The sequence below is a fragment of the Opisthocomus hoazin genome, chromosome 3 (genome assembly GCF_030867145.1).
Source record: "Opisthocomus hoazin isolate bOpiHoa1 chromosome 3, bOpiHoa1.hap1, whole genome shotgun sequence".
In the NCBI taxonomy this organism is placed as follows: domain Eukaryota; kingdom Metazoa; phylum Chordata; class Aves; order Opisthocomiformes; family Opisthocomidae; genus Opisthocomus; species Opisthocomus hoazin.
Genome location: NC_134416.1, coordinates 27,463,517 through 27,488,539, shown reverse-complemented (window position 1 = coordinate 27,488,539; position 25,023 = coordinate 27,463,517). Strand labels below are relative to the sequence as shown.

Here is a 25,023-nt window from a genome sequence, read left to right as displayed (position 1 = left end):
ACAGAGGATAAAACTTTAGCTCAGTAGAGCTGGAAATGGAAACGTGGGCTCCTGCCCTGACCGCTGTGAACAAATTTCACATGTGCATCAGATGTGCAGAGTAGCTGCTTGCGTGGGTGGGAGTCTGAAAAAACCTCTGTGTGTTTGTGGTATCTGAGCTTAGTTTCTAGCAGGGATGGGAGGGAGGGGGGACGGACAGGGCTCACACAGAACTACAGAAGTTAATATGAGGTTAGCAGAAAGAAGACAGGAAGAGAAACTGTCCTGACAGCCCACGTTTTCCACTGGAAGCCACACGGCATTTTGTTTTTTGGGGTTGTTACCGTCACACTGTATTTGCACTGAACAGAAGGAATCTGTAGGCAGAAAAGTAAGGAGATGTTGGTGTCGTACGCTGAGAGACACCCTTGGTTGCACACAGCGTCCCAGCATGTCGGAGGTCTATGCTACCTGTTGCACACTTTGCCAGTCGCAGCTTCTGCTGGCTGCTCGCCCCCGGGTTTGCAGAGGAACTGCTGGAGGAAACCGCGTGGAAGATCTACAAGGTTGACCCCGCGCACCTTCTGCTACCCACGGGAGGCGCTGGGAGGGCATCAGAAGGCAACAATTAGGGTGCTGCGTTGCACTTGGAAGGGCCTGGGTTGTCTTCAGTCCATGGAAGGTGGACAGAAATGGATGAGACATGCAACCAGGGCTTTGCAGTTGAGATGTGTTGTTGCGTATTGAAGCAACTTCTCCATGCTTGGGAGATGTCAAGCTTTCACTACCCCTAACTCCTCTGATATCAAATGTGTTTGTGGCATAGCCTGCAGAGCTTTTGAGTTTTTAAGCTGCAATGTGAATTTAAAAACTCTGCTGTGGTTGGGCTGGGGCTGAGGGCCACTCTCTCTCATGGCTGAAGGTCAGGTCCAAAGAATTCCTCCAGCCTGGCAGCTCGGCCCCGGCCCAGAGTGAGAGGAAGTAGGAATGCTTGTGAAAAACTTCCAGAAAAATATTGCAAAACCTGTAACAGTTTGTTGAAAATAAACAGAGCCCAAGCTCTCTGTGGGGGGTGACTTTAATTCATTTAGATTTCTTCTGGGGCATTATGCAATTTTTTTTCCCATGGATCTTTTGTTGATTTGTTGAATGCAGAGGAAGTTTCTGATTTTTTTCTATTTTTAATCCTAAAATGAACCAAGTTCTGACGTATAAGGAACAATAATTCCAACAGACAAGCTACTTGAAGCTTATGTAGTGGTGGGAAACTAAGGTCAGTGGAGGAAAAAGTTCCGTGTCCTAGCTACCCACCCACCTTGTATGGCCATATGTAGTCCTAGAGTCTAAACAAAGTTTGGTGCCCATTTTCCTGAGCTCCTGCGGTGGAACAGGAGCTTTCTCTAAACACTGCAGCTCCCCAGAGGATAACAAAGAGAAATGGGAACCGACTTACTTTTTGATGTTTTTGTGTCATAACCCATAATACTAATGCTCATCTCCTTCTTACTCCCCTTTCTAAATATAGTGGTGGGGGAGAACTCAACAACCATCACACTAAACAGTACTGAAAGAATGTAAAACAGTCCAAAGTTCAGTTTTCATCATTCATCCCTATAATTTTCGTGACCGCAGAGCTAACAGAAGAGTCTCTTGTGAAAGGAATGGAAGCGGAGCATGTGCTTCCTTCTGGACCAGCCCACAGTGCCAGCTGAGTTAATGCTAACTCGGGGAAAAACCTCTCCTTGGGAAGGAGCAGCTTCTGGGGCTGAGTCTCGGATGGCTGAGGGCACAGCTTCACCCCTGCTTGGACCAAAACGCCCGAATGAAGGACTCTGCCTTGACCCGCTGCCTTGCTGCCGGGCTGGTGGCGGTGCCACCTTCACGCTGGTGAGGCAAGGCTTCAGGAGCAGTCCTAGTAAATCTTCATTATCTGAGCTGCATCCCATAGGAAAACCTTCCTGAAACCCTGAGAATCACAGTCAGCTTAACTCACCGACTACAATCAAAGCAGCAGCAAGAAACCTTTCTTTCAGTCATCAGCTTTCACCTTGTTTTGCATGTGCTCAGATATTTTCCTGAAGAAAATGGGTTTTCATTGGCTGGTAAACAAGAGGACTTGTTAACTTGAAACTTAATTTAATCTTTACAGTAAATTTTGTACTTCTTTTTGCTTTGCGGGAGCACACACTATTTACATATTTATGCTGTTACAAAGCTTAACTTCCATTTTTGTATTCTAGTATTTCCATTCTGTTATGTTAAAAATGGTAAATAAATACTTATTTACCAGCTGATTCAGTTTATAGATTTTGGTTCAACTTGCTTTTCAAGAGAAATTGAGATTTCATTAAGAATGCATAAAATTGGCACTTCTTATAAAGTAAAATATATTAAGCACATCAGAACAAAGATGCGCAAAACCATTATGACTTTAAAGCATATGTAATTATTGGAAGAAACTTATTGATTAAGCAAAAGCATTTTTGCTAGTTTTTGCATTGAGCTGAGTAATTCCAGTCACAATATCTGTTGAGACTTTAAACCAGCAGGTCTCAGTCTTTCTTCTTTTTTTCCCATAGATTGGAAGAGCACAAGCTTTCCTGCTTTTTCAGCTTCTAAGTGGTTTTATAAAAAAAAAAGCCTGAAAATAAAAAAAAAAAAGAAGAGAATTTTATACCTACAGAAGAGCTGTCAAAGAGTCTAAAGTTTTCTTTTATCATCTCAAAAACTGGTTACAGGTGCTCAGCCATGTGATTTCTCCCAATTCATGGTTTGATTTTTGTAACGGCTCTGGCAGTAGAAATCATCAATTTTTCTCTGCCAGTCTGTGCTTTTTATAACACACATTCAACCGCTAAAAGCTAAGTGGAATTTTACTTCAGCCTTTCCTGATGGGACTTTTAATGCAGATCCTGAAACTCCTTAGACTTGTTCCGCTCTGGCTCTTCAAGATTCTAAGAAATACTGTACCTTTCCTTAAACAAGCAATATATTCTTTTACACAAGCTCTTAGTATATCAGCTTTTCATTTTCCAGTATGCATAGCAAAGCTTTCAAACTGTGATCAGACAGACTTTGCAAATTTGGGCGAGAATCATGCCATCTCCTAAATATATACTGTAGAGGATCAGAAGAGGACTCTGAAACTTTAGTTAATTTTGATAGTAACACGTTGACTCTCTTGCAGAATCACTTTTTTTTTAAGTTTGAATGATTAATGCTACATTATCTCTGCTTGACTTTGAGCAGCCTGTTCAGAGTCTTTTAGTTAAACCTGGAATGAGATATTGGTGAAGCTGGGTCTCACAGCATGTCTCCACACACTGAGTAGGAGTTGTGTCTGTTTGCATTCAAAACCTGTCACAAAATAAAACACTTCTCACTTTTGAGCCTGTTTGGATGGTGACAAGCTATTCTGGCACTCAGTTGCAGTCCACCTCTCTAGTATCTGCCAGTCTGAGAACGCTCTGATTCCCGGTACAATGGGTGGCTGAAGCATCGTTACCCAGAGAAGTCACACTCCTGCTCAGCCTCCCCTCTGCCTCTGTTAGGTGGGTATTTCACTGGCTCATCCTGTGTGAAGCCAGCCTCTCGTGTTCAATATCGTTCAACCCAGCCCACGCTGTGCCCGGGGAGTAACCGTGTTTTCATGCTGGACGATGGGTTGCACTGGATATCCTTTGATCTTGGAACTCACCGTTACGGCAGATGTGTTATGAAAAAAAGGGCTGCTTTGGTACACGGCAGGGTAGAGGATTCCCTTTAGTCTAAGTCCATATATCCAGAAAGAAAATATGTATTTTATCTGCGTTTTTAAAAGTATCTATGGATTTAAACTTGTTTGGGGCAAATACATGTTGAATAAGTTGAACTTGGATTTTATCCTCACAAAAATATCGAGACGAATAAAGGTACCAAGCTGTAGTAGAGAGAGTTGCTGAGAGAAACTGTTTATTATTTAATTCCTTCATCATAAGAAAATTATTTAGAGCAGTATTTAATGTATTTTTAATGAAAATATATGATAAGTGATGTTAGGCATCCAAATGCCTTTGCTTTGTAAAGACAGGAGTGGAGGAAGACTCATCTATATTGCTGGGCCAATTGCCACCTGAAGACTGGAGATCCATAGGAACGCACAGAGAGGGCTCCTTGCACCTCTGGTTTTACATCAGGCACCCACGCTCTGCTCTCTACCCATGGCAGCACAAGTTACACAGTTTGTAAGGAGATTCAAGTGGGAACACTTTCCAGCAATGCTTAGTAAGTAAACCTGTAGTCATCTGCAGGAGAAATTACACTGCCAGGCTATGTCTTGCTAGCAAGTTTTGCTGCCGGAACTTTTGTGGGGTCATGAGTTGCTGAGATTTTTATGTTCCTGTTCATCACTGCTTTTTCGAGGTGCTGCAAGTCCTCTCTGCAAGAGGCTGTAACAGCAAAAGGGTTGCTGCACACCGGCTAAGGACGCAGGGCTTGCGGCTGCCAACATTGCTACGTTCTTGGAGCATGTATATAGTGGCATATAGCTGGTAGCTGTACGTTGGCTTGTGTTCTTCAGAGAGGACAATTCGCTTTGGCAGGAGAGGCTGAATTTTGTTGGCTTACATCAGCTTAGTATGAGAATGCACAGAAACTCAGGGCAACTAAAGCCGACTTCTGACAGTAAACCCATACAGCACTGGACAGGCCCCAGCTAAGATGCGTCCCAAGGAAGCACGCCCTAGCAACCCACTGCTGGCAGACGTTCTGCTCTCGGCTGATGCTGCTCCTTACGCCTGAGAACATGAGTCTCTGACACAGCAGCAGCAAAGCCAGCAGAATTGTGTAGAGGAACAGATACCATGAGGTTCTTGCTGTTTTTCCCTCACAACGCCCATACCTTTTTCTCCATTCTATGTAATATGAGGATATATTTATTTGCTGCCAGGCTGAATAAAAGGAAAGACAAACAAGTCAAGGTCAAGCTTGAACACTTCTTCCTAGAAAGAACTGAAAAACAGCACTTCTTGGAAACTTAGGGATATTCTTTTCAGCTCCTATAACTGAAAAAGAAGAGGAAGCAAAAGCTGAACTTTTCATCAATTAGCAGTCCATATTTACCTGTCTACAGTGCAAAACAACGAAGAAAAACTTTAAATGAAGAAAACACCTTCTAGTGGTATTGAAATACAATGGGGACCTAGAGGAGACTTTTGGGAGACAAAAAATGGAAAATGCTTTGGTAAAGTAAATAAATGTCATAAAATGAAAATTGAGAGCATTCTTCTGAACAAGGGAAGCTGGTATATCGGTAATTCCTTCAGGCTGGTAGAGCGGGCTCCCACTTCAAACACCTTTTGTGTATGGACCTGTGCTGGCAGCTTTTCAAAGGAATCTCATACTTTGTTCCTTCCCCCTCCCCACTTTGCATAATAATTAGTATGCAAATATGCTTGTGATTTCTTATTATTATTTTAATACAGTCACATTTTAGAGACTTCAGTAAAGTGTGGAGCTCCACTGAAGCAGTCCTTGGTCCAAAAGCCATGCAACCTAAACGGACTGGAGAAACAAAGCGCAGCAAAACAGCATCATCCATCCTCCCCATTCCCCAAAGTGCGGGGAGAAGCATGGCACCGAGCAACTGTCCTAGCAGAAGAGGGTCAGGATCCGTTCAGGCAGTGTCCTGTGCCTAACAGCACACTCTACCAGTTGCTTTGTTTACTGTATAATAGAAGGTGAAAAAAATCCAGCAGTAAGAAGTGTCCTCTGTCCTCACATTAGATTTCACCTCTCCTACAAGGACAGGCTGAGGGAGTTGGGGCTGTTCAGCCTGGAGAAGAGAAGGCTCCGGGGTGACCTTAGAGCAGCCTTCCAGTACCTGAAGGGGGCCTACAGGAAGGATGGAGAGGGACTTCTCACAAGGGTGTGTAGCGCTAGGACAAGGGGAAATGGCTTTAAACTAAAAGAGGGCAGATCTGGATTAGATATTAGGAAGAAATTCTTCATCATGAGGATGGTGAGGCATTGGCATAGGTTGCCCAGAGAAGCTGTGGCTGCCCCCTCCCTGGAAGTGTTCAAGGCCAGGTTGGATGGAGCTTTGGGCAACCTGGTCTGGTGGAAGATGTCCCTGCCCATGGCAGGGGGATTGGAACCAGATGATCTTTAAGGTCCCTTCCAACCCAAACCATTCTATGATTCTATGATTCTATGCTTTCTCTTTCTAGGAATTAGATACCGGCTTATTCCCTGAAGCACCAAGTTACAATCAGATAATTCTGATTATTTTTGGCATTTACATATATCCAATCCCTTTCTTGAATATTCAGTTCTTGACTCTGACATTGGTGCTACCAGTGTAATCACAGCAATCTTGTAAAGATACATCCATATGGGGACCTTCAAACACCTGAACAGTCTAGATGAGCTCAGAAGTATGCGGGATGGATCACACAGGTGATTTCAAGCGGGGGAGGACACACACTAGGATTTTGCCCAGCACAGTAGTTTATATACTCTGGGAAACCAAGCACATGTCTCCTCAGCTCTAGCCTCTCCCTGATTTACAATTACAATCCTGAGGAGGGAAGAACAGCAATCCGAAAGTCCTGAAGCTGTTTAGTGAATAATGCAAAATATGAGAAAATAATGTAAGAGATGGGTGTGATGGAAATGCCTTTCCCGAGGCCAAGTGGGTATTGTTATGTTTCAAACCAATAAACAGATTCCTGCATGTTGCTGGCTGAAGAGGCTTGGGGGGTGGAGCTCCAGGTTTTGTTGTTACGTCTCTTTACTTGCTCTTACATACTGCTGCTCAGGCAAGGACAACAGAAGACATGAGCAGTGTGCTCTTCTCCCTCTGACCTGGGACTGATGACAGCCATGACAGGATTTCTTCACCCTTCTGACTATTTGGTTATGGGGAAAAAAAGATGGCTTATTATCACTCATCCTTCTGCCTCCTTGGCTGTGGAAGGATTAACAAAGGAAGCTAATTCAGGATAAATTAATTGGAAACCAGTTTTGGGAAGTGATTTAATTCTAAAGGGAGCAAACAAAGAGAGAAGGAGTTATTCTCAGGAATCAACCAAAATCCCAAGTCCAACTACTACAAGCACAGTTTTACATGAGCTCGTTCATGCGGACCTGTCCTATGTTCTGTCTCTTGTTGGAAGCAAAAAGGAAAGCTGTACATTGGTGGTTAAGTTCAAGATGCTGTGGGTGCAACAGCCAACTTTTGAGGATGGAATATTTTCTTGCATGACTTACAGCGACACATTTATAACTATTTAATCACTGTGTACAATCTCTTCCTGGAGATACAGTCCCAGATGGACGCTTAGAGCTTGCAGGGCACCATATGTAAAGAATATACAGAATGCATAGGAGAGGGACAGGTAGACAGGTCTCTAAGAGCCACTACTTGTGTAACTTTTATTTAAATAGTTGTTTTGTTACCCTCAGCGGCACAGGGCTCTCAAGGACTGCCGCAGTTTGAGTGGAAGGCATTGCTGCGTCGCTCCTTCATCCGTGTAGCGGAGGACACAGCCCCCACTGAAAAAATGTACCGTCAGGATTGGGCACTGAAAAAGAGAAGAAATGCAGAAGAGTCATCTCAAATAAATGGGTGGAGGAGTCCGGTTGGCAGGGAGACAGCCATTATCTTCTGATAACGCCTGTTTCAAACCCTCCTCAAGGTACACGCCCGTGAAGCTCATCAGTGTCGCAGTCGTTTCACTTAGGCAGAAAGTTCATGAGTATTGGAATACTGTGTTGAGCATTAGAGGGAAACTGTCCGCTGTCTTCCAGCTTTTTGGAAAAGCACCAAGAGCTTTGATCCTGAACGCTTCCCTGCATAGTCCCGCTGACTTAAATAGGACCAGCCGAGAGCTTCAGTGCAAGTGTTTGCAGATGAAGCCCCGTGTTTGCACTTTTAAGATCTTATCTGCAGAAGAAATTGCACTCATTTACCTAAGTGTTTTTACAAACACGCCTTTATTTGAACGAGGGCAGCGTTACTGACGCGGCAGGCCGCCCTGCCAGGGGCGCGGGGCCTACCTCGGCTCCCTGCGAGGCGCCCAGCCCAGCCCGGCCCGGCCCGGCCCGGCCCGGCCCGGCCCGGCCCGGCGGCGAGGGAGGGACGCCCGCAACGCACCCGGGCCGGGCCCCGAGGCGGCTTCGGGGGGCCTCGGCGCAACCGACACCAGCGGGGCCCGGTCCCGGTCCCGGTCCCGGTCCGCCCCCTCCCACCCCCGCCACGGCTCCTCCTCTGCTGCCGTCCCCGGGCGGAGGCCGCCGCTGCCCGATCTGTGCGGGGAAGGTGCGTGTTTGCTCCCCTCCTGCTCGTCCTCCTGCTTCTCTCCTTCTCTTTCTCCTCCTCCCCGCGGGGGTCGAAGGGCCCCGGGGGGAGGCGCTTGCCCGGCTTCCCCGCCGCGCTCTCCTGGGGCCGCGCTTCTCCGGCTCCGCCGCGGGGCTGGGGGCGAGGAGGGGGCCAGCAGGCCGCCGTCCCCGGCGCCTCGGCGGGGCTCGGCGCCCTCTCCTCCTCTTGCCGAGGGCTGGCTCCATGTGCTGGCGTCCCCCCCTGACACGGGCCCGTCGGCCGCTGGGCCGGGCCAGCCCTGCCCCGGGGCGCCGGGCCGCAGCCCCCTGGCCTGGCGTCGGACCCGCCTCGCACCCGGCCTCCCGCCCTTCTCCGCAGCGGCCGGGCGCCGGCTTGGTCGCCCTTCAGGATCATGGATGCCCCATGGCGTGCCAAGTGATGCCTGCTCGCTCCTCTCAGTTTGGAACCAACTCTCGGCCCTCGGTTGCTGGCTGTCGCGCCGGTGCTTGGGGGCTGCGTAGCCGGCGCTGGGCGAGGCCCCGCGCCCTGCCCTGGGCCTGAAGCCGGTCGCCAGGAGCTGTGCTGGTCCGAAAGCGGTGCCGCTGCGGGCGCGTAAAACCTAGCGATACTACAGGGGTACATCGGGTACTGAGTTGCTTCGTGGGGAAGAGGTCCCGGCGCCTGAAGTGGTTTGGTGCAGCTGGGTTGGAAATTCTAGTGACTAGTGGCCATTAGATTTGTTTTGAAAGGACTTTGTTCTTCAAAGACTACCTTCTTCAAATTGATGTGAGAGGGAAAAGTGTATGAGAGGCGTTTTTGTATATGTGTATACAATTTGCATACACATGTATATGCATATACATATTTTATAGGAGTACTAGAATATCTATGAGGGAGAGAAAAATGAGATTAAAAAAAATCAATAAATGTGAATTCTGTAAACTGAATCAGATTTTACCAAGGAAGCATTAGATACAGAGGAGCCTTTTGAATCTAGCGGTTGTGTCTGACAAGTTACAATTCTGTTCAGAACTACTGAAGAGAAAATTAAAAATATAAGCACCGGATTTCTGTTTGCTTGTTGATTACTTGTTTCTTCCTTCAAACTTCAGATTTTTTGGGACCTAACTTTCCTAAGTGCTGCATGAGCACTCCAAGGACCTGCTGAGAGAGGGTCATGCACATGCAACAGCTGAAATCCTGCTTTCTTGTTTTGTAAGCCTTGATTTTCAAAATTTTGTCTGTCTGTGGTTTTCACTCTGTTTAAAATTAGATAAAGTCTTGCTATTTCTGGAGGTAGTTCCACATCTGCCCACCCTTTTGTGTCAAAAGACTGTAAGAGTGTTATAATCTATGGATGAAAGGGGAGCGTGTGGGTGTTTCTTCTTATAAAGCAGTCCTTGGTATGACTGTAGAACAGATTCCCTGTATGAGAATGGAAGAATGCTTACATCTACATCTACCTGGAATGTATCTCTCTGTTTTAGCTTGAGATATTCTTAAGATTTAAGCTAGGGTGACAAAAGTTGGCCTTGATTTTGCTGTGGTTATTTTTCTGCAAGGAGGAAAGCTTTTATTAAAAGTCTTTCACATGCTTGCCTACTACCACTTCTTAAAAATCACCTTCCATTCTTGTCTGATGTGCTGTCTGTTAGATTACTATTTTGAATAAAACCTCAAACACTTCTTTCCCCAAAGAAATCCTACAATGCCTGCCATATCCATGAGAGTTCTTACATCCCTTGTTTCCTTGTAAATTTTGACTCATTTCTTTAGATATATCCTCTCTATCTTGGGTAGCATCTCTTTTGTGCCTTCCAGTCAGTTTTACTTTACCCAAACTTTAGTCTTCCAGATGAAGTCTGTGCAGATAAACTTGGATCAGAGCCACTGCAGCTTTAGCTTCATACTAAGCCTTTGTCTTACCCAATCTTGTTTCGTGGTGTTTAAAATATATATAATTCTTTTGAACAGCAGAACAATGAGATACTAAATCAGATAAGAACAGATTGCAAATCTGGGCTGGGGAAGAACAACCTGGCATTGACCCCTGTTGGGAGACATCTGTCAGTAAAAGCTCATATAAATTCTTATTTGTTTTATGACATGGTTTTGCAAATGCCTGCATGTATTTAATGCCAAATAGGGAAAAGAAACAACTTACACAGTCTCTTATTGTTGATATAATTGCACAAAATCATCATGCACATGGGATTCTTTTATTTGTTCCTGCTATAGTGTATAAGACTTTCTTGTTTTAAGATTGAAAACTTTGTCATGTCGTTTCTTCCTTTCTTTCCAGTTGTAGGAGGATGAAGATGAAGGATGGCAGTACATCTAAGAGAAAGCAGCTGCAGGGGTGAAATATTTTGCTTAAAAAAGTACTTTGTGCGTAGAAATGTATGAAACGATTACAATCTTCAAGCTCTACAGTTCTTTCTTTTCTGTCTCGACAGGAAATATTATCTGTCAAAAACTGCAGTGCAGTAATCTTTCACGTTTTTGTTACCAAATGTCTGCAATAATCTCAAAGTGCTGAAACAAATGTAAGTTCTTTTTTCAGTTGACCCCGCTTCACTTACATTTTCACTGCGATGGCAATAGTGAATTTTTAGCTCTAATTTGCAGTCTCCTAAATGCCAATTACTTCATTAAGTCAGTGTTTCTGACAGAATCTGTGGAGAATGCTCTACTCTTTTTAGTTTTGGTTTTACAATAGAAATAAAAATTTTATGTGAGCTTGAGAAAAATGTTAACCTTGTTAGCCTGTAGTTTTAAACATGATACTTTGGGTGCCTTGATCTTACAAGAGACCTGATTTCTTTTTTGAGACAGAGGATGGACCAGTGATGGGGGACTTGCTTATTTATTTATTTATTTATTATTTAAAATGGAGAGCATTGAGAAACCCAGCTCATTTGGATTCTCTTTTTCTGTCCTGGTATAAATAATAGTAGTATTTTCTCAGAGTCTTTTAAATCTAATTAACAGAGATATGTCTGATGAATTTTCTCCATAGTGGATGTGAGACAAAAACTGAAAAACCCTTTGGTGCTGTGGCTGCCAAAGAGGAATTCGGTAGAAGTATCTCATGAACAAACATACAGATTAAAATACATCTCAAAGAAGTTGTTTATACATTTTGGCAAAACGTTTCTCCGTACTACCCATTGCAGTCAGAGGTATGTAAAAGACCTGTGATCTTAAAACCTGACTTTATAAGATGTTAACGGTGTTTTAGAAAAGAAAAATTCTGATCAAATTTATCTCAACTCTTAATTGTCTAAGATAAATTTTAAATTAATTATTTTTATGATATAGTGAGAGGAGGTTAATCTCAGGTCACCTATCATAGGCATTTCTTACATCACAGGAAATATAAGCAACTAAGATTTGTTTTAGACTTGCCTGAGTGACCACCCTGTGTTCAGTACAACAGTGGCAGTTTCCACCAGCTCAGGATTTGCCCAGACCTGTTTTGTGACCCCACAGATTTAGCATCTTGTGCAACTGAGAGTTGTTGCCATCACTGTGAAGCCTGTTTTAGTGCTGATATGAGAAAACAGTTCTGGTATACGTGTGATTTGGTTCTCTTTCTCCAATTGCTGGTTATGGTGTCTGATCTTTTACTCAAATGTCGCGTTAGTACATTTCCTGCTAGCGCACTCTGTGTGAAAGGGAGTGAGATCACTCTTCCGCCCTCCCCGAATTTTTCTAGCTTTCATCTGCTACATGTATATTGATATCCTGTGTCTTTAATTTTTGTGTTAGTTTTTTTCAGAGGATGCATTTGACTGTGAATTTACGTAAGACAAGTGAGTCGAAAGTAATTTTGTGTTTCAAGTAGCCCCACAAAAGGGGCTGAAGTAATATTATACATGTGCCAATACACATTTGAGAAAGAAATGTGCTTTTTTGAGGCCTTAAAATGAGATCTGAGCCAACGGACTCCGCTGGGAAAGCATCCACCTTTTTTATCTGTAACTTCTGAAGACCAAAGCATAAATTTGATTTATCTGTAATGGTTTCCCCTTCTGCTCTCCAGAGGTTTTGAGATTAGCGTTTCTGATTGTGCTGATTTTTACTGTTCTGAATCACAGGGCTCACCTTCTAGTGCTCTCTCTGATCATGTTCTCCCATACAAAACATGAGTGCTCTTCCGTGGCAGACTGCAAAAACACTTCTTGGAGTTTTAGTTTAATGAAATTCTTTATTGCTTTGGAAGCAAAAAGAATTGTAAGTTACTAATTTCTTTAAGGTTGATCGTATACTGCAATAGGCTGTTAATATTTTCTCTTATGACAACTAGATAAGGCAGAAAAGTACATTACTAATCTCAGGTAATGTATTCAATGCTGCTGAAAAATACACAGAGCAGACAATTTCTACCTCAGTGATGCACTGTGCGATAACCTAGAAGGAAAACAAAGTCAGCTTGACTTTAATTACTTGCTGAGTTTGGTTGTCTTGAAATAGTTGTTGGGTAAGGAATCTCTAGAGTGTTTTCAGAAGCAAAAAAGTCTCAGGAATAGGCTTGGAAAAATCAGTGCAGGCTGTGAGTTACTGCCCTTGTCTGCTTTACCTGCAGCAGCTGCAGAGGTTTCCGCCGCAGCCACCCGTCTGTCCCTTGGCCAGAGGTTCTCACCCAGGTAGCAGAGGTGGTGGGAAGAGCAGTGCTGTCTGCTCGTCAGGCTGCAGGGTCTGCCGCGGTCCGCTCTTCCTTCGAGTAGTACGTCCCCATTTTCTCTTTGGCAGTAACATACTGATACTGATGCTCATGATTAATTTCTGCAAACAAAGAATAAATGTTTTTCACTGGATTGGTTCCCAGAACCGACTTGCTGCCTGACCGTATGGATGAGGTTCTGGTACAAGTGAATGGAGGGCAGAGCCACTGTAGCTGGGACCTAGATGGACTTAGGCCACAACTGGTCCAAACGTTCTGTTGCCCAGTCCATAGGCTGGTAAAATATACCTACGCGGACTTTAATACACATTATTACCGCAGTTAAGGTCTGTGATTCATGCTTCATTTTGGACTTAGCTGTTATGGCTGAATCACAGAATCACAGAATCACAGAATAGTAGGGGTTGGAAGGGACCTCTGTGGGTCATCTAGTCCAACCCCAAAACTTCCAGAACAGGTGGTAGCAGGAATCTCTCCGTGGCTGCCTTTCAAAGAGTGACTGCATGAGGACAGATGTGCTTGTTTCCAGCAAGTGATGCCACCCAAGTCAGCAGATACATCTTGCTTTGCAGTGCTATCTGGTGTACGCTACAGTCGTGATTATTAAAAAGACCTGACATAGCCAAACCCAGCATATCTGATATGGGTGCATCCTATGAGGCTTTTTGGTAGTTGTCCAATTTTGGACTGTTCCAGCAAATCTGGTGATGAGAGAGGGGAAAGCAGTCAAACTGGAAGAAACTCTGAGGGAACAGCTTATGCTGAATGTCAGAACATCTCTTAAAAGTTTTCTGTGCTAATAGCAGGTGACAACGGCGTCTTCCACTTCGCATCTAAAGTTTGATTGGGACAATGATTTTTTCCTTTCATTGGAAGAAGAGGTGGTCAAAATGGTATGATTATCTTTCTGTGTTTACATCTAGCAATAGGTGAGCTGAAAACTCATTCACAAGTCTTTTCCCCCAGAAAAAGAGGTATTTCCCAGGGCTAAGGGTGCTTCTCTTAGCAGTCCTCTCATTGCTCAAAGAAGGTCTGATTTTTTGGCCCAGAATATAGGTTTTGAGTAAAAAAAATCCTTTTGATGCAACAATGTTGAGTTGTGTTCATAAGCGAAAAAGAGATTATGCTTTCTCTAGTAGGGAAATTTTGGTATGGCTAGAAATGATCCCTCCCCATCATACGCTCCCATCTGATGTTATTTGTGAAACAAATTTGTGAAAATTACTTTACGGTTTAAGCTCTTAGGTGGAAAGAAGTCAATGTATGTTTTAAGCTTTGTTTGACGAGCCATCATTATCAATAGTGACATATCCTATGTTTCTTCCATCCGGATCAGATGGCGAGTTTTATATAAAGTAGAAGCATAAAAAATCCTGTACAAAGTGAATCCTGTTTTGCTGATCCTGATGTTAAGTCAGGAGATGAACCCAGCGGTTAACTATATCACACAGTTTTTAACCGCTGTGATATATGTGTCTATGAAATGCTTGTGGGGTTTTTTTTTGTATTTTTTCTGTTTTTTTCAAACAGGTACCATTTTCTTGTGATTGTGGTGCAGCACTCTCAGCTATCTCATCATTGTGTTACACGCCACACTCTTGTCAGCCCCACCATCATGCATTTGCAGGCATGGAGGGTTTATCAAAGTCAGAGCAGTTATCTTTTGGGGGAGTAGTAGTCATATTTTCTGATTTTTTTTCTACCCTTTCACATGCTGCTTTATCTCCTTTGGCTTTTTCTCATTGATGTAATGCTGGAAGATATGGCACTTCTCCATCGCTTCTGTTCTCAGTGTGTTGGTATTAGAATTAAATGTATTCAGATGACTGTTTTCTGAAAATCCAGTACGTGGAGCCCAATTGAGCAGCATGCAAACAGGAATGGGAGCATGGGAAAGTTCCTTTGAAGAATGTTACATAAAAAGAACTATTGAGAGCTTATCAGTATGTGAACTATGTATAAAAAACCAGATGCATACTGGATAAATAATAATAATAACAACTAGAGTAGGCATCTGTCTAATGCAACCTCCCAAAATTATCAAAATGATACATGCTGCCTAACATCTTCAGTCCCTGTAGAGAAGTGGCACAGGAAGGATGCAAGTGAGCTAATATTAGCTTTTTTCCTGGAAAACATTTTCCAGCTGTGGTCAGGTAACAGCAGGGCTGTTAGCTGCAGGCATCCCTGCAGCTGTGGGTAGTGGTCTGTGCAAGCTCAGCTGAAAGCAGAAGGTAACTTCTGTAGAAAAAGCTTAATCTAGGAATCAAATGGGATAGTAAACCTAAGAAATTCAGGCTTCTTGGTGACCTCACCTGCTCTCCAGGTGTTTAAGTACTTTGTACTCAACAAGTAGAACTTGTTGGTAAACCTGAACTAAGGGGTGTAGGATTAGTGTTGCCGTCAGATCTGTTCCAGTGGTTAACTGGGAAGTTGCTGTCAGGGAGCAGGGCTGATACGTTGCTCAAAGCACTGTTTACCTCCTGGCCTGGCTTCCAAATGATTTCAAAGAAGAGCTTTCTGAGGAGTGACCCTAATGTGGAACCCGTGGAGGTGTGGGCACATATGGTGAGACTGTCATCCTGAAAGGAACAGAGCTTTATAGAGAAGCCGAAGACGACTTTTTGACTGCTTCTGAGGGAAGAAGCAGTTGTAACTTCATGTGAACTCCACCTCATCAGTTGCCCCCGCTTGTAAGCTGATATATGTGATAAAATCAAAACCAAGTGTAAGTGATGCTCCAATACCAGTTTCATTTTAATTTGGAATTGTATTTAATTCATGAAAAGACTACATTGGCACCATCTGAATTCACTGAAGGGGTCAGGGGCTCCATTTTTTCCTCACATGAGTAACACCAGAGGACCGAATGTTAAATGGTCTCCCTAGTCATGCTGTGGCTAAAGTCCTCTGAATTTTACAGAGTTATGAAGGGCAAATGTGTGGTTTTGAAGATCACCATGTATAGCTAAGTCAAAGTAAAGTCCTCTAAGTGGGTTGATTCTGCAAGCTTTTGTCTCCTTAATGATTGGTCTTGTGACTAGAAGCACTTCAAGGCGGTGTTCCCAAAGCTGTGTTTGCAGAGGGCTGTTTAGCAGGTAGGGTAAAAGCCAGAGGTGTCCTAATGTGAGGGCTCCCTGCCCGGTGTGATAACACTGTACCTAAATAGCAATTTAAAGTGTGTAAATAGTTTTACTTTGTATTGTGGTCCAGGCATAACTCCTCCAGCAGACTCAGAAGGAGCTTGTGGCGGTCACATGCAATAGCAGAAGGATGGGGTGAGCTGGTGGGGTCTGGAAATGGAGCTGTGGGCTTTCTGGCCTCTGCTTGGCTGAAGTCCCTGCGTGCAGTCACTCAGCTGGGAGCTGACATCTGTGTGTCAGCTTTGCCTAATGCAGTCTGAACTGTGCAGAAGTGTTTACGACCTAGGAGGAAACTTTTGGCTGTTTTGTTTCCTCTTGTACTTTCTGGGTGTAGTATATAGAGCACGGCACTCAAGTGCAGTATCAGCTTTTGTACTGTCGCGTTCAAGACCCTATTAAGCATCTGGATCAACCAAATGGTAGCACAGATAGTTTGGCGGCTAGAACAAAGAGCCTGTGAGGATTTTAAAGGATGGATCTCTGTTTATGTTTTTAATACGATGATACTCAAACAATAATTGTATTGAGAATATGTTTTGGCAGGGGTACTTTTTTCATTTATTCTGAAGCTGCTATTGGAATTTTTGCTTGTGTGTTCTACGGTATCTCTGAAGGTATACTTGTGCAAGAATAAGGCATTTATTTTTGCTTGGACAGTTACCTATATTAAAAACGTTATCTAAAATCTATTCTATTCTCTTCTCATCTTTTTCTGAAGACTTTTCCTGATGACAAATTGAAAAAAAAATTACTTTTTGGAAACTGTCAGCTTCAGGTCGCTTGAAAAATGCTGATCAAGGTCAATGACTGATACTCCTGAACTTTAAAACTATACTGTAGGCATATTGTACACTTAGCTTTGTAGATAATTCAGTGTAAGCAGCTTACTAAATAGAAAATTTAGTTTATAATCTGTGATGCCATTAGTCCAATGCTACTACACTCAATTAAATATTTTAATTTGAGCACATGAATGGGATTTGGACATACAATTTGCTAATATAGCTACTTTTGCTGGTGATATTGCTGTGATACTGATATTAAGAAACACAGTCCTCTAAAAGGAGTTTTAGACTCGAGTCCACTTTGAACCTCTGTGTGGGTTTATGGTGTCACTTTTTCGCTGCTTCAGGGACAAGTTTCTTTTTCAGATGTCTGCTTAGAATGGTAGTTCATCAAAAGGTATTAAGAAATTGGTGTTTGTTCAGATGTTAGTTATTCTTCAGTTCGGAGCAGTGTGTGCCTCTCCAGTTAAAAACCAAAGGACCTGTAAGACGCTATAGCTGGTGGTAGCGAGGTGTATGTTTAAGAACAAAGTGTTCAAAAAGAACTTTAAATTTTGCATTGAGGTGTTTTCACATGAAAATTTTATACATCTGGGCTTCCCCATATGTATTTTCTCAAGCAGAAGTTTTGTCTACACAGAAAATTGTGTACTGATAGATGTCCGCTGTCATAACTGACTTTTTTTGTTCTGCAGTAGAAAAATTGTTTGATAACTTTTTTGTCTCTTAAATGGCAGTAAGAAGTAATTACAAGTTAAATGCAGGATGAGAACCGCCTTGTACATGGTAGCTGTAGTGCTCCATGATCAAACGTGTGCTGCACTGGGGAGTGGCTTTGATGAAGAAATGGTGTGGGAGCTTTGCTCAACATCAGAAAGAGGTCTGGTTTTGCTAATTTATTTCTCAGAATTGGTTGAAAACCAGTTTTCTCTCAAGCTCTTTAGGTAAAGTATATTTGTCTTGTTTCCAGTCTGTTCTTTGCCTTGATTCTTTATGTTTAAACTTTAAAATCTTGCTTTTGTTTGTAGGTTGCAGTGCAGTCTGCAATGGGATGGTGGCCTCAATTGTACATTGGCACTGAGCTGTAGCAATTTGTTTTTGATGTTGATATGTTGGAGAACAGTATGATATTTGAGCACCAGTATTATGCCCTGCTGAACATGATGAAATTGTAAACGACATACTTTATAACATAACCTTTGAAAATTAATATCCTTTCCTGCCCTTAATATAACTGAAGAAATGTGTGCATTATAAAGATCATTTTTCTGTCAATTGTAATGAGAAATTCTTGATGCTGTGCCTTTTTCTTATAGTTGTACAACTATATGTATTTACAAATTCATCCTTTGTTGCACTGGAAAGGGAAGGCTCAGTGGACATATTTTACAGTAAGGAGGCAAAAGACTAGAATATCAGTTTTCTGAACAAGTCTAGTAATATGGTCAGCAGATTTCTCAGCTTCACAAAACCACTTGAACGTTGATACTATAGCAGTGAGGGGAACATAGTTTTTTGTGACTGTAGAGAAAGACTATGAAAAAACCTAACAAAAAAGATGTTCAAAAAAGTTACCGTTATTTTAATCTGGACATTTTATTTATCGATATTCTTACATATCTCGTCATGTTCTGCAATGCTGAATAGTTATTCACTTAATTTGGACTTGTGGTGCTGCTTATAGTCTGTAAAATTAGATCATGGGTGTATGGAGTAAAATAGCTAAAATGGTTGGATACTTATGAAAATGTTGGTCTTGCCTTTTTTGGTCTTTTTCTTTGAAGCATTTAATAATGTACCTAATTTTTCTCTGAACTTGTTGGCTTAAAATGAAAAACTTTGTTCCATATATAAAGCAAAAAATGCTTTGTAGGTGTGTGGTTGTAGAGGAATATTATTCTTGTCATGTAATGAAATGCTGAGAATTTAATTTAAGAGTTTGTTATTCTAGAGTGGTATATGATGTATGTAGATGAGATTATCATCTGGCGTAATTTTTGTTAAGGCCGGACAGGTCACTTCATCAGAAAATTTGGCCTGTTGCACTTCCATTACATAATTAGTAGCTAAGGTTGCTTATTTTGGTGGTTCATTTTGGCAAATATCCGAACACTTAGTAGCGTGTAGTCACCTTTAAAACTGAGATTTAATTGTTGGAAGGAGACACTCAATGTGTGTGTGTTTTCTGGCCAAAATCTGGAGCAACATAAAGCACACATGTTTTCTGTAGGACTGAACAGCCTTCTGCTGGACTGCTGCTTGAAGGAGCACCAAGAAGTGCCTGAAAGTCCCAGATGCTTGGCATTTTAATGGCTTTCAGCTTTTATAGGAGTGGCAGACCAACTTGTGACAGTGACGTCCATGCACTGACAGTTGTTAATGAAACTTGCTTTGCTCCTCTTACAATGTCCATCCAACAGCTTTAGCAGCTTTTACCCCTCCGCCCCCCAAGTTGTCTTTCAACACCATCAAGCTGGCATTAGCTCGGTACTTTGATAATCATTGTATTATGAACAACGTTGTGTATTTTGGTGTCATTGTTTCCTAACTGCCTTTCTTTCATTGAATATTTCTGTTCTATTCAGTTGTTCTCATTGAAAAATCCCACGGATTTCCTGTCTTTTGCCTCTGAAAAGATAATGTCCTCCCTTTTGAGAACTGTTTGTATTTTGAATGCTCATTAAGAATAATATCAGCTGCTGCATGGCCTAGGCATTGTTTGGTGGTAATGTCTTTTTTTTTTTCACCCACATAATTTTTGTCTTGGCTGTCACTGCTTCTTAGGGAAGTACAAGATTGATCGTTTCTCTAGCTTTACTGATACAGTGCTCTGCACATGGATTACAGTGTGATTCTTCAGGATTACTGCCATCGCTTTTAGCAGCAGCTACTGAATAATTATTGATTGTATCAAGGTAGCCTGTCACTATTCTGAGGCTTACAGGTGAGGAAAGAGTTAACTGTGGTTCCTTTTACTGCTTCCTTCCTATGTTAAGCTATAGTACTTCCACCATACAGAGTATAAATAGGGTATGAACTTTTCCTTTTGCCACATGGGGAGCTTTGACTGCAATGTCTCTGGGCATGTTTGGACTTTCTTAGCCTTCTTTAAACATTTCACTTCCTATTCTGTCCACGTAAGTCAGTATCACTACCTGGGTGTATATGGTCATACACTACTAGGCCACACTTATCTTTTCAAGGATTTCAGGACGTATCTTCAGTTGTAGCAAATCAAGATATTATTCAGAAGGTAGTAAAGGCTCATGGTTTGGTGTTCCCTTTGGAGTTTTAATCTTTTTTGTCCAAGTAATAAGGTTTTGTGTTGTATACAAAGTCTTATGTCCACATGGTGTTGTACTCTTCCTTTCCTTAGCTTTAGATGTAAAAAGGCTCATTTTAAGGACTTTGTAATATAAATGATAATTTTGCCTGTGAGTGTTCCCAAAGCAAAGATTTTCTAACTGATTAAACGTTCTCCCAGATGAGGAATCTTGACAATTCTGGAAAAGCAGTCTTTGAGGAACGTCTGCTTTTCGGCTTCATTCGTCAAGATCATAAAGTTGTTGTTGTTCCCCCCCCCCCGCCCTTATCTTTCTAAGTGATGGAAAAATTCTATTACTTTATTTTTAAGCAGAGATCTCCTCCTAATTTTGCAAGTCCACCTAGCCTTCCAGCCATCTTACACCACAGCTGTCACAACAAACATTATTTCAGATGCTATTAAATGTATCAGACATCACTCTGCAGCATGTGAGTTTGTTACCCTGGGGCTATTCAGTCTATTCTAATGTTATCAAAACCACTGTGTGATTTCAAGGTTTCCTACATTCCTTGGAGGAAAATCAAATGGTACATGGTTAGGAAACTGATAGATACTCTGCAGATTTAGCAGATTTCTAGCAATTAAGTGGTTAATATCCTCAATTTATTGTTTTCTTTCCTCATTTCTCATGACCATGACTCTTGTGAACTCTCTCTATCCTTTTGTCTGTATTTTCAACTGGGATTTTGGGAAAACTTTGCCACACTGTAGAAGAAGCATTGCTCTAGCTTTGTTTATCTTATTTCTGTTCCCTTTGCTCCTCTTTGAATTATCTGATCGCTGTAGACAGTGTTCTCATCTGAGATTTTTTGATCCTCTTTCTCTCATTCTTTTCCATCGGTTGCATTGAAGTAATTTGTGTTGTAATGATTTTAATGGTGGTAACACCAGTTAATCTGGTTACAGATTGTGTGTGCTAAAACTCTTTTATATAAGGGCACCATAAAAGATAAAGATCCCAATGATCTTGCCCCTTAGCATCAAAGACAGTAGTCAGTTATGGACAAATGGATCAGACAATAGGTGGAAGCATCCTTAAAGTAGCTGCTTAGGTAGTATTAAATGCATCTTTTTACAACACCGTCTGTATTACCAACAGAGCATTGTGCTGTACATTTCATGCTCTTATACTACTCACTGGAGATGGAAAAGGCTTATTTCCTGCCTTTATTTTCTCTTTTTCTTCTACATACCTAGAACCTTTCTCTCTTGATTTTTAAAATCCCTTCAGCTTGTGTTTGTGGCTTCCTTTCATATTGTAAATCACAGATTTAAATTGGAAGACATCTTTTGAGCTCATGTAGTCTAAACCCCCTTTAAGCAGGGTCAGCTGCAGCAGATTGCCCAGGCCCATGCCCAGTCAGGTTTGGAATGTCTCCCCATGCGGACACTTCACAGTCTCTCTGGGCAGCCTGTTCCAGTGTTTGACCACCATCGCAGTAAAAAAGTGCATTCTTGTGTTCAGATGGAATTCAGTATATTTCAGTTTGTGTCCATTACCTCTTGTTGTGTTGGTGTGCGCCACTTAAAAGACCCTGGCTCTGTTTTCTTCATTCCCTCCCATCAGATATTTATAGCCATTTCTTCTGCAGGCTGAATAGTCCCAGCTCTCTCAGCCTCTTCTCATAGCAGAGATACTCCAGTCCCTTAGTCATCTTCATGGCCCTTTGTTGGACTCTCTCTGGTATGTCCATATCTCTCTTGTACGGGGGAGCCCAGAAATGGACAAATACTCCAGGTGTGGCCTCGCCAGTGCTGAGCAGAGGGGAAAGATCACCTCCTTCCGCCTGCTGGCAACGCTTCTCCTAATGTGCAGCACACCAGGCTGTTGGTCTTTGCCATGAGGTTGCATTGCAGTCTCATGCTCAGTGTGTCCACCAGGACTCCTACAGTCTTTCTCTGCCAAGCTGCTTTCCAGCTGGGTGGCCCCAGCCTGTCTTGTTGCATGGGCGTTAGCTCTCACCAGATGCAGGACTTTTCGTTTTCTCTTGCTGAACTTCATTAGGTTCCTGCCTGCCTATTTCTCCATTCACTCTGAGTGGCAGAACAACTGTAATATACATCAGCCACTCCTCCTAGCTTCATGTCATCTCCAAGTCTGTTGAGACTGCACTCTGTCCAAGCATTCAGATCACTAATGGAGAAGTTGAAGAGTACTGGGCCAAGTATTGACTTCTAGGGGACACTGCTAGTTACTGACGGCTGACTGCCAACTACAGCTCATACGAATAATCAGAACTCTCTGAGCTTGGTTGTTCCACTGGCTTTCAGTCCATCTCACTGTCTGCTCATCCAGCTTGTACTTCATCAGCTTCCCTAAGCACAATGTCAAATGCCTTACTAATGATAAGGCAGACAATATCCACTGCTCTCCCATCATTACCAAACCAGTAATTTTGTCCTGGAAGGCTATCACATTGATTAAGCATCATTTGCCCCTGGTAAATCCATGCTAACTATTCTGACTCACCTTCTTGTCCTTCGTATGTTTGGAAAGAATTTCCAGGAGGATTTTCTCCTGTCGCCTTGCCAGGGATTGAGGTGAGACTGGCTGGCCTGCAGTTCCCTACATCTTACTTCTTGTATTTCTTGGAGATAGGAGTGACATGACCTTTCAAACATAGTTGAGAGTGGCCTCAGAATGACATCAGCCAGCTCTCTCAGCATTTGTGAGTGCAACCCATCAGGCCCCATGGATTTACACATGTCCAGTTTCTTGAAGTGCTCCCTAACCTGGTCTTCTCTACTGAGGGTTTGTCTTCCTTGCTCCAGACCTTCCCTTTGAAATGTTCTGCTAGGATTTTGCAGGAAGAAATCTCTCTCCTCTATGGACTATAGTCAGACCATGTCCTTCCTTCAATGTAGAGATCCAGGTACTGCCATACTGGATGCCCTCTACGCACTTCACCTGAAGCTAAGAGCTGGAAACATTTTACGTTACTGCCTTTTAGCTTTGTACTCATTTTGGACCACAGATTTTCTGTGGTTCTTTTGTCCAAAAAACAGTTCTGGTGTAGTCTTTCATCCTGCAAAGCTGAAAGCCTACATAACCCTGTAAGATGGAGAAGATTAAGCCCTGCACCGTGCTGAAGTTCTGAAGAGACCAAATTTGTCTGGCATAAGCATACAGTGTCTAGTGTGTGAAGGGCTCAAAATGGGAATAGGAGCAATGGTGGTTTCTACTTTTTGCCTAGTATGCCAGTGACTGGAATTCCCTTTGAAGAAGTGAAAGGTGGGAGATGTAGGATGTGTTGAGAGCTTCACTGTTTAGGAGAATATCCTAAATGTGAGGCTGCAGGCAAGGCTGGAACAGGACCGCTCTGTGTCCCTTCCATGCGTGCAAGACTTATAAGGTCAGAGAAATAAAATACACGGACTGTAACCTTCTGATGAGCGTTCTTGCCTCCTGGAAGGACAAGGGGAATCCCAGATTCTTATCCCTAGTTTAGAAAATGGTTATTTTCTACTTAAAGAGCCATGGAATGAGATGCATTAGTAGGGCTGGGAGAAAGGACTGTACTTCCTCACAATATGTTTTCTTCCTATATCATTTTGCTCTAAACTTCTACTGGAAGAAATTCACTGAATAATTAAATGCATCAAACAACTGTGACTGTCCTATTATTTTTTTTAAAAATTGGCTGGCACTGCAATGTTCATTTGCTAAGTCTAACTAGTGAGATGTGCAAAACTCAGTAGTCTCTTTTTCCAGGTGATTCAGTGGGGTGGTAAAGTTAATGTTGCAGAGACAGGGACAACAGATGTGCTGTTCTTTCCCTGAATTAGCAGTGGAGTGATTCCTGTATTGCAGTCCACGTGAGTATGACGCTACTTTACCTAGCAGAGAACTATTTCTGAATGCTCCAAGCTTTTGGACAGATTGTGCTGGACTGTTCAAGGTAAACATGATAAATTACGTTCCCATTCTTGTGTCCTTGCCCAGGCTTTGAATTCAGTTATGCTTTTCGTACAGCGCAGTGGCAGTGAAACACTGTGTGTGGTGGGAGTATGTTATGTCCACAAAAGCTGTGGAAACATGTCTGTTCTCAGTATTCAGTGGGAAATTCCTCGAAAAAGTGCGGCTCTTAAATGCAGCTCCTCTGGGGCAGCCTTTGGACTGAGGATGCTGCTGGTTTTGAACGAGGCCAGGAAGAGCAAAGGAAGCATTTCTTAGTTAAGGGAAATGTGATGACTGTGGTTTCATTTCTCCATTGAAAAAAATGCATGAAATTGGTAGCTGGGGGCTTCCTGGGGTTGCCAATGCTAATTAAACAACCCCCCTATGTTTTCTGTTTAACAACTAAATGGATCAGCTTTGTCTGGTAGATTTTGCAAACTCTTAAGCAAACAAAACCCCAAACCTTAAGTTTTTGAAACTAACTCTACAAAGTTGTTGTCTTACTCCACTCAGCAAGAATTGGTCTTATGGCACAAATCAGACTATCTTGCTTGCTTCTCTGTGGATGATGAGCTTGGCAAAAGTCAGGAAATGAGCGTGGTCATCCTGAGAAAATTACTGATGTCTCTTGCGGAGGATGTCTATGAGCGTGTAATTAACTGGTCCAAAGAGAAGGAACATAGGGAAAGTACAGAGCTTAGCAATAAAAATATACTGATGCTCTCTGTGTAGTATAACCACAAATAAACAGTAACTCAGACTTTAAAAGGCTTTTTACAGTTTTCTGTCCGTGTCCTAAGATAACCTGAGTCTTCTGCTCCTGGTTGTGTAAGACCTTTGCCCTGTCTGTCTCACAGAGAAAGAGGAAATCTGTGTGATAGGTTTGTCATTCATAGAGGAAATCACA

At 42.5% G+C, this 25,023-nt stretch overlaps 1 protein-coding gene across 5 annotated transcripts in view; it reads left to right on the top strand.

Annotated features, from left to right (window-relative positions):
- Nucleotides 1-8,106: 8,106 nt before the first annotated feature.
- Nucleotides 8,107-25,023, top strand: part of CPQ (carboxypeptidase Q) — a 171,690-nt gene continuing 154,773 nt past the window's right edge. For 2 of the 5 annotated variants that reach the window (XM_075415821.1, XM_075415818.1), the window contains exon 1: nt 8,107-8,278. Coding sequence is in view for 1 of the 5 variants with exons in the window: in XM_075415817.1 (XP_075271932.1) it covers nt 9,456-9,493 (38 nt within the window). In the remaining 4 variants the exon portion in view is untranslated. Of the gene's footprint in view, nt 8,279-9,390; nt 9,494-10,622; nt 10,638-10,734; nt 10,825-11,297; nt 11,461-25,023 lie in introns of those variants that run through there. The other 3 variants (XM_075415820.1, XM_075415819.1, XM_075415817.1) reach the window with 3 other exon arrangements.